The sequence below is a fragment of the Taudactylus pleione genome, unplaced genomic scaffold (genome assembly GCF_031769625.1).
Source record: "Taudactylus pleione unplaced genomic scaffold, aTauple2 ptg000080l, whole genome shotgun sequence".
In the NCBI taxonomy this organism is placed as follows: Eukaryota; Metazoa; Chordata; class Amphibia; order Anura; family Myobatrachidae; genus Taudactylus; species Taudactylus pleione.
In genome coordinates, this window is record NW_028284482.1 from 10,788,376 (window position 1) to 10,802,393 (window position 14,018).

Sequence of the window (14,018 nt, forward strand, 5' to 3'; positions counted from 1 at the left end):
AATTGAAATCTGTTGGCGTGTCATTGATAACACAATTTAATAATGTGCGTTTGTTTTGTTGTAAAATATGGTTTTGTACATTACTTTGGTGGATATAATAAAGATACTAGATAAGCATAATCAATCGTATATCACATTTTCAATAATTTTATAATGTGATGTGGTATACACTAGTGCTAAATTAGAATGATCTATCATAAAAATTAACTAATTCGTATATAATATGCTGTCACAGAGACAAGCCTGAACCTCCATTAAATGGTGTAGCAATCGAGTGGACAGCCTGGAGCCAAGTGGATAATGCTAGATCTGAGAAGGCAAATATCACATATTAACCTATATTTAAATGGTTAAACAGGCAGCATGTATGGAGTAGTGATTAGCTCACGACCTCAGTGCTATGAGGCAATAATGCTAAACTCCCAGTCATGGCTCATCTGTGTGGGGTTCTTATGTTCTCCCTGTGTTTGCTCTGGTCTCCTCCGGGTGCTCCTTTTTATTCCCATACTCAAAAAAACATACTGGTATATTAACTGGCTTCTGTGTGTTCTTGCAATAGGGAATATAGGCTTCAATGGGACAGGGATTGATGTGTATGAATGAAATATTGTATGTATAAGTGCTGCAGATATGTGTGCGTATATAAAAAACTGTTGTGAATAGAGTGTGAGTAAGGCTAGACTTGTCGAATTAAGGATTATTATCACACTTAAGAGTTTAAAGGAAATAACTGGATGACAGGCAAAATTTCAAAAGGAAGCAGAGAAGGTTTCATAACCCTAAAAGGTGATAGAGGTGTAGAGCAAAAAAGAGGGGTGCTGGGCTGGATCTTACATGTCAGATCTTCAATGGGTTCAGGCTCCGTCAAATTAAGAGCAAGGGCTTCCAAGTTCCGGAAGTGCTGCTGCAGTACAGGATTCTCAAAGGCATAACTCCTAGGAAGCCAAGCACAATGGGGCTTTATAGACACAACCAACTTGTGAGAGCTACATAAAAACATAACATTTGATGGCAGAGAATAATCTACAGGACAATTTAGTTCAGTGATAGGCAACAAGATACACTTAGGAGGACACATTAGACGGCCTGCTAACCTTCAAAAGAGCTGCAACTCTACTCTTAATCTCAGTAGTAAATTAAATTAATACATTTAATCAATGAAATAGAAACATCTGTAATAACATATCTTGTAACACTTCTTTACAATGTTTGATTATAACAAATAAGTGACAACAAAGCAGGAATAAGCTAGGGACTGCAAGTGAAGGCCACCCCTGATCTAGTTTGTTCCAGGAATCATTTAATTCATTTACTTATGGGTCCCCAACACAACTACTGCAAGACTATTTTCTGGGTCCATTAACTTTTAAGTTAAGTTTTTTTTTCCTTATATTAACGTTAATTTTTTCAAACTGTGTGCCCAATGTTCTACATATACCTTATTTTTATGATGATCTGGGATCTCGCTTTTGATACATATGAATATTGCTATCGCCACAGCTTGTGAAGTACTTTCTGGTATGCAGTGCACTCTCCATTTCAATAGTTCTTCTCTGCTTTTTTTCTAAATATATTTTATTAATGACCAGGCCACCAGAATTGTACACAGTACTAGAGATGAAGCCATACCAGTGACCTATAAATATGGCACTATGACAGCCCTCTTCCTGATACTAAGGGGTATATTTACTAAAACAAGAGATTTGTTAAGAACTTACCTTTGTTATCTCTGTTTCTATGAAGTCCATAAGGTCCACAGGGTTGACCTTGCGGTATAGCTGGATCTGGATGCACGGGCACCACACAGTTAAAGCTTTTGCTGCTCCCAGGATGCACTGGGTCCATCCTCCTCTATATCCCGCCCCAGCCATAGGCACCTCAGTTGGTAAGTAGCCAAGGCCGGAGGAGGAAAAAAACAGAGAGAAGGAAGACTGGAACACACAAGAACCATACTCACAGAAAAGTGAGTCGGAAAACCGGTGACCAGCCACATAGCCCATATGAAGCCAGGTGCATCAAGGCGGGCGCCCTGTGGACCCTATGGTCTTCGTAGAAACAAAGATAACAAAGGTTCTCTCTCTTACCATATATCTCTTGTTTTCTACTTCAGGGTCCATAGGGGGTCCACAGGGTTGACCTTGGGGATGTCCCAAAGCAGTACAACTAATGATAGGAACGTTCCTGTGCTGAAAGGAGAATTCGGCGCCCGAAGGATGCATCCTGAGAGGCGAAGGTGTCAAAAGCATAAAACCTTAGAAAGTTCTGGATGGAAGACCACGTGGCCGCCTTACACAGGTGAACAGCCGAGGCGCCATGGCTAACAGCCCACGAGGGATCCACAGACTGAGTAGAATGAGCCTTAACAGAGGCCGGAACAGGCAAACCCTCCTGTGCATAAGCCTCACAAATAACCAAACGAAGCCAACGGGCCAAAGTTTGATTGCCGGCAGGCCAACCCCTCTTGTGAAAATCTAAGAGGACGAACAAGGAATCAGACTTCCGAATGTAACTAGTCCAGTCTACATAAACTTTAAGAGCACAGACCACATCTAAGGAAGCCTCACCAGCCGAGAAATCAGGTGACTGAAATGCCGGCACAACAATTTCCTGATTAATGTGGAACTTGAAAAACACTGTAGGTAGAAAACCCACATGAACTTTCAAAGAAGCTAGGCGTAAGCCTAGGTCCAAACCAGACTGAAGGAACGCCAAAACTCTAGAAACACGAAACGCCTGAGGATTGTAGTTTCTGGACTCACACCATTGAAAATAAGTATGCCACACTCTGTGGTAAATCCTGGCGGAAGCAGGCTTGCGCGCCTGTAGCATTGTGCAGATGACTGAGCTGGAAAAACTCCAGGACCTTAAGACGGATGTCTCAAGAGGCACGCCGTCAAAGACAAACGACCCAGATCCAGGTAAAGGCAGGGCCCGAGACAACAGGTCCCGACGTTGAGGCAGTAGAAACGGAACGTCGATGGATAGGCCCCGAAGATCGGAGTACCAAGGACGTCTGGGCCAAGCCGGAGCCACCAGCAGAAGCATCCCGCCCTCCTGTTTGAATTTCCGGAGGACCCGAGGCAGCAGTGATATCAGAGTGAATAGATACGCTAATTGAAAAGTCCATTTCACTGACAGCGTGTCGACCAGGCTTGCGCCGGGAACGCTTGTCCTGGACCCGTACACAAGCAGCTTGCTATTGTGACGGGAGGCCATGAGGTCCAACTCCGGCAGTCCCCATCTGTCCACGAGTAGTTGAAATACCTCAAGGTGAAGGGACCATTCTCTGGGACGCACGTCGTGACGGTGGCTGAGGAAGTCCGCTTCCCAATTGAGAACTCCTGGAATGAAGACTGCCGCGATGGCCAGAAGGTGGCACTCCGCCCAAGACAGGATGCGTTACACCTCCGGCATTTCTGCTCGACTGCGAGTCCCCCCTTGACGGTTGATGTACGCCACCGTGGTGGCGTTGTGGGACTGAACTTGCACTGCCCTTCCTTGAAGAGCGTGACCGGACAACTGGAAGGCCCTGTACACTGCCCGAAGTTACAGAATGTTGATGGGAAAAACAGATTCTTCCGCCGTCTAACAGCCCTGAAGTGAAAGTGGACCTGTCACTGCCCCCCAACCCCTGGAGACTGGCATCTGTCACCATCAGAACCCAGTCCGGCATCCAAAAGGGGCGACCCTTGGTGAGATGAGATGTCTGAAGCCACCAATCCAGCGACAGGCGCACCTCTGGAGACAACACCAGCATCTGAGTTCTGATCCGGTGTGGTAACCCGTTCCATTTGGATAGAATCAGCCCCTGCAGGGGCCGGGAATGAAACTGGGCATACTCCACCATGTCGAATGTCGACACCATGGACCCCTGAACTCACATTGTCGAGTGAACAGACACCTGGGAACTCTTCAGACAACTGCTCACTCGTAGTTGTAGGGAGGAAATCTTTTCTGGAGTCAGAAAGATCCTTTGCTGACGAGAGTCCACAAGGGCTCCCAAATGAACCATCCTCTGTGACGGAATGAGGGTGGACTTCTTCCAGTTTATCAGCCACCCATGTGCTTGCAGACAAGCAATCGTCATGTGCAGATGTTGCAATAGTATCTCTGTAGAGCCTGCCAGCAATAGGAGGACATCCAGATACGGCAGAAGCTGTATACCCTGGCTGCGCAGATGGGCAGCCATAATTTTGGTGAGCACCCTTGGAGCTGTGGAAAGGCCAAAGGGCAGAGCCTGAAATTGGAAGTGAAGCTGACGTATGGCAAACCTCAGATACCGCTGGTGTGAAGGTGCTATAGGAACATGGAGGTAGGCGTCCTGGATGTCCAGGGAGACCATATAATCCCCCGGTTCCATAGCCAGAATGATGGAATGCAAAGTTTCCATCCTGAATGTGGGCATTCTGAGGAACTTGTTCAACGATTTCAGGTTGAGGATAGGCCGATGAGACCCATTGGGTTTCGGAACCAGAAACAGAGAAGAGTAGTAGCCCGTCCCGCGTTGAGAAAGTGGAACGGGAACAACGACCCCTGCTTTCAGCAAGGACTCTATGGCTTCCTGAATCTGCAAGGCCTTGGTCTTGTCCTGAGATAGACTTGTGCAGAAGAACTGTTGGGGGGGTCTGTGATGGAAGGAAAGGGCGTACCCGAGACCACTTCTCATAACCAAGCATTCGTGGTGGTATTGCACCAGCACTGGGCGAATTGAAGAAGTCAGCCTCCCACTCTAGGATCCCCCAGAGAGAGGCCTGTCCCATCAGGCTGAAGGCTTATCCTCTGGCTTGGAAGCAGGGCGTCTAGTGCTCCAGGCCTGCTTCTTTGGTTTAGGGGCAGCCTTGGTTGACGCCTGCCTCGGGAAGGACTGACCCTTGGACTTACCCTGAGTACGAAAGGACCGAAAAGCTGAGGTCCTAGCCTTAGAAGGCGCAGCTGCTGATGGCAGAAACGCCGACTTAGACTTTGCCAGGGTAGCAACAATTTTGTCCAGGTCAGGACCAAACAAAATCTCCCCATTAAAGGGTAAGGCCTCCAGGCCCTTCTTGGAATCCGCATCCACTCCACAAGAACGAAGCCACAAAGACCAGCGAGCAGAGACCACTGCCGCCGAAACTCTGGAAGTCAGAAGACTGGCATCCAAAGACGCTTCCCCAATATAGGAAGAGGCATCCCTCATCTGTCCAACTAAAGCTCTCTGAACCTCCGGAGCTTCCTCAGGAAAAGTATCTTCCAGCACATTGGCCCAGCTCTCAACGGCTTTAGCCACCCAAGAGATGGCCATGGACGGACGGGCCACCGCCCCAGAGAGAGAATAAATGGATTTTAAACAAGTTTCCACTTTCCTGTCTGTGGGATCCTTTAGGGATGAAATGGACGGCATAGGCAAGGTAGCACTCTTGATTAAGCGAGTAACATGAGAATCCACCGCAGGCGGGGTTTCCCACTTTTTGCAATGACTTGCAGGAAACGGATAACTAGATGCTAAACGTTTCTGAGGCTGGAACTTCTTATTAGGCGACTGCCAGACCTCCGCCATATGATCAGACGGTCCGCGATGGAAGCCAGCACCTGAGAAAACACCGCCCAAGGAGGATCCTGTCCCAAAGTTGGGGGGTTAGAGGGACAAGGTAACTGACGGCACCTCACACACAGCCCATCCTGTGATAAATCCTCCAGATTTACCCCTGCAGCGCAGCGTCTGCAGGAGAGCAGAGTGGGAGCCGTAGAGTGCTCAACTTCCTCATCAAACATGATGTATATAGCAACACAACAGGGAAGCTCAGTGGGCCTGATTCAGACCCGCTCGCGAGCGATGAGCGCTCGCAGGCGGGTCGATGGTGCCCAAGTGCGCATGCGCGAGACCCGAATAACGACGGCCAAGCCGTCGTTATGGGACTCGCACCAAAGGGGGCGTGCTGTCGATGGTGATTGACAGCACGCCCCCTTTGGTGGGCGTGCCGAGGGCGTGGCTGCCCAGACGGAGGCGTTCCCATGGGAACGCCTACAGTCTGGGTCCGGCCCCACTGACATCACTAGTGATGTCAGTGGGAGTGCTTTTGGCTCTGATAGAGCCAAAAGAACTCCTGGGCTTGCGGCAGCGAGACCCTACCGCGGGGTCTCGTCGCAAGCCCGATGGTCTTGACCATCACGACCATCATTTTGGCCGCTCGCTATAGCTGTGGGTGGTCACCCACAGCTATGCGAGGGCCAGAAGGCCGCTCCAAAAAGGAGCAGGGACGGCCCTGATTCAGAGCGAGCGCTCTGTCAGAGCGTCCGGCTCTGAATCAGGGCCAGTGTTTACTCTTGGCGCACCCACAAGCATGCAGCACACAAGCCCACAAATATGGCACCGTGTAACACACAACTGTATGTGACCGACCTCACAAATACATGAATTTATATAAGTGAGATCCAAGAAAAGCCCTTCACACACACACACACACCTGTCAGGGCTGTAGGAGGAGGAAAGGGATAGTTATAGACTGACAGTAAGGAGAAATAAAGCACAGTCAGCACTAGCAAAAGTCACATACAATGCAGAAAGTTAATACTCACTGCACCTTGTCACTACAATCAACCGCCCAGATTCAGTGTCTGAGAGGGCTATAGCGCTGTGTACGCTGTCCTTTAGCAGGGAAGAGGTACACAGGGGGACCGGTACACTCGCTGCCTGGGAGATTTGCAATGCTGCCAGGGAAGATGCCCGCCGGAGACCTCAGAGGAGGATTTACCGCAGGAGGAAGCAGCTCAGCGTCGTCAGACCTAAGCGGAAAGGCGCGCTGAGCTGAGGAGCCGCTAGACAGGGAAGGCTGCCTCCCCTGGCTAGCAATTAACCCCAGGGACGCTGGCTCCCATAATTCCCTGGTGGTCCTGCGGGGCATTCCACCGGAGAGGGAGTGCCCACTGCTAGCTGCCACTGCTAGCGCCTCCAGTCTGTCCCCAGAGACCGGAGGCATGCGACTGCATAGACACGCGGGTCACAGCAAGCAGTGACCCGCATCTTACCTTACCCCAGGCACTCCGGCAGCAGTGGTGGGAGTGCCCAGAGCCCTTGCTAGTACAGACTCTGGGGTCCTCCAGCTAGGCACCAACTAAAACTGAGGTGCCTGTGGCTGAGGCGGGGTATAGAGGAGGATGGACCCAGTACATCCTGGGAGCAGCAAAAGCTTTAACTGCGTGGTGCCCGTGGATCCAGATCCAGCTATACCCCAAGGTCAACCCTATGGACCCTGAAGTAGAAAGTGCGGGTTTTAAGAAGTGGAGTTGTTGCCCATAGCAACAGATTTTAGCCATTATCTTCTAGAAGGTGCTAGATAAATGATATGTAGAATCTGATTGGTTGCTATGGGCAACAATTCCTCTTCTAAAAACCCATCGCTTAGTAAATATACCTCTAAAGGTCTACATTCACCATTCTCCAGTCACCTGGAATTACACCGGTTATCACCAATTAGTTCGAAAGTTTAAAAGTTTGATTATTGGCACTGCAAGTGCTATTTTTACTTTTTTATCTTATTTTAAAACTTTGATGTATATCCCCTGGACCCATCGACTTATCCACTTTTAGTTTGCAATTTTTTTTCCCGAGTTACATCCCTTTTAGAGTGATTACAATTATCAACAATAGTGTATTATTCTTGATTGCATTTAACACTGCACATTTATAAAAGCAACAGACCTGTATTTAAATCGGAGTTTGTGCACAATTTGTTTCATCTTGTCTACCTGTTCGTCATTAGCAGGTATATTTTCTGGGTAGTCAATTTTGCGAATGTCATCAGCAAATGGAATGAAAAAAAGATTGAAACCTGTATCCAGATAAACAGGAAAAAAATAAACAAATTTAGTGTCTATTATATCCACAAAATCCTTATCAATGAAAATAAAAGTCATGAATATTTAATTACACCCAATAATAAGAAACTACTTAACCCTGCTGAGATTGCAAATGCCTTTGCTGAGTATTACGCGGGACTTTATAATCTCCATACTGACAGTACTATAACACAACTGTCTGGCGTTTCTATTTCTGCTTTTCTACGGGACATTACTTTTCCTCAGTTAGGAGAGGAGGCTTTGGCAGTTTTAAACGCCCCTTGGACCGAACAAGAAACTTTGAGTGTTGTCAAAGCATTGCCTACGGGGACCCTGGTCCGGATGGGTTTACCAATTCATTCTATATACATTTTGCGAATTCGATCTCTCCCATACTTACTTCTCTATTTAATTTTGTTTCAGATCAGGGCAGCTTTCCAACAGAGATGTTGGAAGCTCAAATTATCACCTTACCTTAACCGGGTAAACCTCCTTCCTCCTGTCCGAATTTCCGCACAATAGCCCTACTAAATTCAGACATTAAAATTTATGCCAAGATGGTAGCCAATCGGTTGGCCCCTTTTATTCCCCATTTGATTCATCCGGACTAGGTGAGCATTGTCAGCGGCAGACAAGCATCGTATAACACTCGCAGGGTCTTTGACTTAGCAGAGCTAATGCTGAGGCGACGTAAGGCGTTCATTCTTCTTTCCTTAGATGCCGAGAAGGCGTTTGATCACCTTCATTGGCTGTTCCTCTACGAATCACCAAGTCATTTTGGTTTTCAGGGTGCTATTTTGAAGTCTATAAAGGCGCTCTACAGTAATCCCACAGCTAGAGTGTTCAGTAATGGCTTTCTTTCATCCCGATTTAACATTAGGAATGGTACAAGACAGGGGTGTCCTCTATCCCCACTTATGTACGTTTTAGCCATTGAACCATTAGCTTCAGCAATTAGAAATTCCCCTTTATTTCCTCGAGTGAAAGTTGGTTTAACTTCACATAAATTATGTTTGTTCGCAGACGATATCCTTTTGTTTGTGACTAACCCTGTTTCTTCATTACCAACCCTTCATGGAATACTAGACAAATTTAGTGCAGCTTCCCTATACAAACTTAACACTACCAAGACTGAGGCCCTACCTTTTAACATACCTGATCTTGTTTTGTCACGTCTACAAGCCCAATACAGGTATAATTGGAAAACGGATCATCTTTTCTATCTTGGGATTAACATCCCGAACAGACTAGATGACTTCGCTAAGATAAATTTTGATCCAACTCTAAAACATATAGCCGAACTGTTACATAATTGGTTGGGTTTTGATGTTTCCTGGCTGGGTCGTCTTGCGGCATTTAAAATGATGATTTTGCCAAAGTTAAGGTATTTATTTCGCACCATTCCCTTTTCGGTCCCGAAACATTTTCTAATTAAGGCTCGTAAATTAATTGTGTCTTATATATGGAAAGGTAAAACACCACGGCTAGCTTACCAGCGTTTGACTAAACCTAAAATTCAGGGGGTGTTACAAATCCCAGACCTAGAATTATATCAGTCAGCGTGTTTAGTATCACAAATTAGTGACTGGTTTCTTCCCCCTAACACTAAACCTTGGGTTGACCTAGAAAGGGCATTATTGACAGAGTACGCCCTTTACCGAATAATACCCCTAGAGCCATAATCGACTCTCTTAAGAGGTGGGATGACATGATAATTAAATCTAAATGCATCAAACTACCGGCTAAAACCTTATCTTTAGCCGCTATAGCACTTTTAATCCCGGATTTATCGGTGGCGATTTGGCATTCATGTGGGATTGAAACCATCGCTGACATTTTGAGTTGTTCCTCTCTAATCTCGTTTTCTCAAATTCAATCCCAATTTCAAATTGCCTCCTGGAGAGTTTTTCTCCTATCTTCGAATTCAGCATTGGGTGGTTAATATAATAAAAAGTATGTGGTTCCTTGGAATTACCTTCGGCTGATATCTTGGCTAAATTAAAAAGAGGTAATTCTAAAGGTTCTATTGGTTTTTGGTACTCCATGTGTCTTGAGGCTCGCCCTCCAGCTAAATCTAAGTCCCAAGAGCAATGGGAGTCTGATCTTCAGGAGGTCTATACTCCCCAGCAATGGGAATCTATTTTCACTACTGCTCACAAATTGTCCAAATGTTATAACCATTTAGAATTACAGTATAAAATACTCCAGAGGCTATATTTTACTCCAGCCAAACTACACGTAATATGGCCAACGCAATCAAAATACTGTTGGAGATGCAATATGAGTGTTGGAGACATATTTCGTATTTTTTTGGAGTTGCTCTCATATCCAGGCTTTCTGGAAAGATTTATTTGATTTGATTTCCAAGGTATTGAAAGTGAATATCCAGCCATCCCCCTCTTTGGTGCTACTACACGTTTACCCTTTAGGTTTGCCCAAAACTGACTGTTATTTAGTGGGTCGTTCTTTTAGCAGCTAAGACAGCAATAGCACAATTATGGAAATCATCTACTCTTCCTTCTATCCATAAAATTATGCATAAGGTACAATTTGCATTTTTGATGGAAACTGTGGATGTTGCATTCTCCAAGTCTGCTTTTTCGCCATTGATGTTATGGTGTAAATGGCAGGAATTCGTAACTGTTGGTGAAGGTGCAGACCTTCTGCTTAGAGATATGCACTCTGTATGATAATATTTTGATTATTAGACTCTACTCTGATTCAGGCATTTTGAATATGATACAGTTTATATGTATTGTGTATTTTTGTGATCTGTGGTACCTTCTCCTTTTCTTTTTTCTTCTCCTTTTTTTTTCCTATGTTATTTCGGTTTTATATTTATTTTCTCCCTTTGTCTTACTTTATTTTTATGTTACTTATTTGCAACTATTACAATTGTAAGTATTGTGTTTTTACTTTTATTTTACTACTGTATTTGCGTTTTTCTTGTTGAAAAATCAATAAAAATTTATTGGAAAAAAAAAAAAAAGAAAACAAAAGTCATAATGTTTTAATTTGTGCCTTGCAGTAAGCTTTCACATAGGTTATTGGATAGATGGGCACAGAACATACTTAGCAATAACTTACAATATAGGCCTATAGAGATTGCTTTCATATTACTAAAAAATAAAGATAGCCAACAAATTTTGAAATGCCTGAAATGCAAGTTATCCATTAATTTTCCTTTGTTCTCAGCATTCCAAGCAGATTGCGAGTACACTGTGCTGGAGTGGCGCAATATGGACATACTTTAATGGAAGCATGATAGATATACAAAAGTTATGGTATTATGCATATCCTAACCCACCTCATGCTCTTTCCTTCCCATCTTCCCCTTCTGTGTCATGCCTGTCGTCCTGCCCCTCCCCTTCTGTGTCACGCCTGTCTGTCTGCCCTCCCCTTCTGTGTCACGCCTGTCTGTCTGCCCCTCCCCTTAGAATGTAAGCTCTCACGAGCAGGGACCACTTCCTTCATGTGCTTCTCTTTACATTTTCTTCTACTCTCTACTCCCCATTAGGGCACCTAACACGGGACCGCCAATTCCCGGCAGCTTATTGTGAGTGCTTTAATCACTATTTCAGCAATGTATATAAGTTGTGTCCTTGTCCTGTACTGTAAGTTACTTGTTTCTTGTTCACCTATTAGTTCTATGTTCTATGTACTATGTAAGGCGCTGCAGAACACTTGTGGCGCCATATAAATAAAGGATAATAATAATAATAATAATATAAATGCGGCTACTGATCATTACAACAAATGGGATGTGGGATAAGAATGTAAGCTGCCAAATATATCCTAAATTCAGAATAAGACCATAATTTCTAAATAAAATCTAGATGCGTTTTCTTAATTGAATAAAATATGTATAATTCAGCATGTTTTCTTAGATGAATATCTGTATAGTTATATATACTGACAGTAACAGAATTGTAGTGTTTTTTTTTTTTGCTCATAGCAACCAATCAGATTCTACTTAACATTTAACTAGCATCTTGTAGAAGATAATAGCTAGAATCTGATTGGTTGCTATCTCAACATCTCCACTTCTAAAAACTCACTTTAGTAAATTTACCCCTAAGGGCTTATACCACCTGCTGCTTTTGTGCATGCATTTTTTGCTTTTAGCAACACTATACCCAATGACTTTTTCTTCTGGCATCCCATATGTTTTTGGGTCACTATTCTTATATTTTAATTATTATATTTTTTACTTTTTAAAATAAATAAAAAAAAGATTTTTCAACATACAAAATTGTATTATTGTATTTCCATTTGCATATAAATGAATCAATCTGAATGTGCTCACCTGGGGGTTTAACCTGTACATTTTCCTCATCCAGTTTTTCCTCCTGTGCTACCAATGCAACAAAACGTGGTGGTGTATTTCTCCGGGGAGTATATCTGCAAATGGCCATAACTTGTCGTTCTAAGCATTTGATGAGCAAGGCCTGAAATAAAGTGCTGCTACCTAAAGGGGGAAAAAATATTGCATGTCTAAAAATCCGAAACACATACATTTTTGACAATATTGTTCAATCTTTTTCTCTTTTAGTTCATTAGGTGCCAATTAAATTAACTAAAAGATAATGTTAACAGTATAAAATAATGCACACTACAAGAAAAGGACGGAAGAAATACACATTTATTTAAACGGGTTATTCATAGAAGAACCACTGGCAGGAAGGCAAAGAGGTCACTTAACAAAAAATGTGTTTGATTTTAAAAATGCTTTTAAGGTTAGCTTTGAATTAGTAGAGTATTCTGTTTTTCTTGTAAAACATACTTGGGACCCAATAGAGATTACTAAACATTTAGTTTTAATCACAGTCAGATTATTCTGCATTAACTTTTTTGATATAAGCAAAAAAAAGGCATAGCTGACAACTGTGCCCAATAATGCCATAATTTTCTATCCATCTGGGGGACACTGCTCGCTATGGGTTGCTGTGGGGTCTGAAGGAGGGGATGTAGTCAATTTGCTGGAGGACGGGATTCCGGACGTCGATAGACAGACGCTGGAATCCCGCCGCCCAGCATAACGCAGGCGCCAATATCCCGAAGGAGATTAGGATACCGGTGTCGGCATCCCGACCCTAGCCAACCTGAACGTCTAGAGCCGTGTAAGTAGCGCACCATCCCCAGGGATTGGGGGAGGGGGTTAGGCACACCTGGGGGTAGATTAGTGTTAGGCACCCCCCAGGGAGGGTTAGGCTACAGGGACGGTGGGAGGGGGGGGTTAGTGCTAGGTACCACCGGGAGGAGGTTAGGGTTAGGCACCCCACCCCGGGAGGGTTAGACACCACCTGGGGGAGGTTAGCGTTAGGCACTAGGGGGTGGGAGTTATGGGGGAGAAGGGTAGGAATTGTATACTTACCACCCCTGTCGGGATCTTTAGTCTTCAGGGATCCGGCTTTTGAGCCGCTGGTATTACATACCGATCCCCCCGAAGGAGCTGCCGCTTAATACACAACTATTGGATGACAAAGCTCCTCCCCTCTGCAACCCTTGATCTTTAGTACAATTTCATCAAGAGCCCTAAATCAAGGGTAAATAACAGAGAAGCTTGCAAATCAGAAGGAACCAACCCTCAACAAGAATGAGCGTATGGTTGGGAATGCAGTGTCCCCGTATGGATTCAGAATAAAAGGACTTAACGGTAAGTACAAATTCCCACTATCTCAGTTGTTCAAACTGGACACAGTGCTCACGGCTCTGGAAGAGCATGAAGACATGCTCTGGATCCAGGCCATCCCGAACCAGACAGTCTGGAGGATAATGAAGCCACCAAGCCAAAAGGTAAAACTTCCCAACCAGCCAACCTTGGTCATAGGCATCACACAGCACAAGCAGAGAATATGTGCAACGAACCAAAGAAAGCCATGCTAAAACTATAGTCATCAGGAAATAACTTAAGACCAATGTTTTCCAACTGCCAAAAGAGCCCACTGAAAAGTTGTCAGGACCAGATTAAAATCCCACAGGGCATGAAAGTACAAATGGGGCTGAACATGCAAGCCCCCCTGTAAAAAAACAAAACAAAGAAATCTTGAGCTCCGGAAGTAGGACTAACTGCTGTTGAATTAAACAAAAGAGGCAGAGACCGGAAAACGCAAACCGCAAGAGAACAGTCGCAGGCCTGCTTCCAAACCACCCAGTAGAGTAAACAAGAGCCCCAAAAAAAAAAAGTATGATACTACTTTCTC

General features: G+C 44.6%; 1 protein-coding gene across 2 annotated transcripts in view; it reads right to left on the bottom strand.

Moving 5' to 3' along the window:
- XRCC6 (X-ray repair cross complementing 6) overlaps positions 1-14,018 on the bottom strand; it is a 105,324-nt gene that overhangs the window by 11,567 nt on the left and 79,739 nt on the right. For both annotated transcript variants that reach the window (XM_088468130.1, XM_088468129.1), the window contains exons 9-11: positions 12,122-12,283; positions 7,679-7,808; positions 835-935 (exon numbers count right to left, since the gene is read on the bottom strand). In XM_088468130.1, the coding sequence (XP_088324256.1) occupies positions 835-935; positions 7,679-7,808; positions 12,122-12,283 (393 nt within the window). The remainder of the gene's footprint in view (positions 1-834; positions 936-7,678; positions 7,809-12,121; positions 12,284-14,018) is intronic.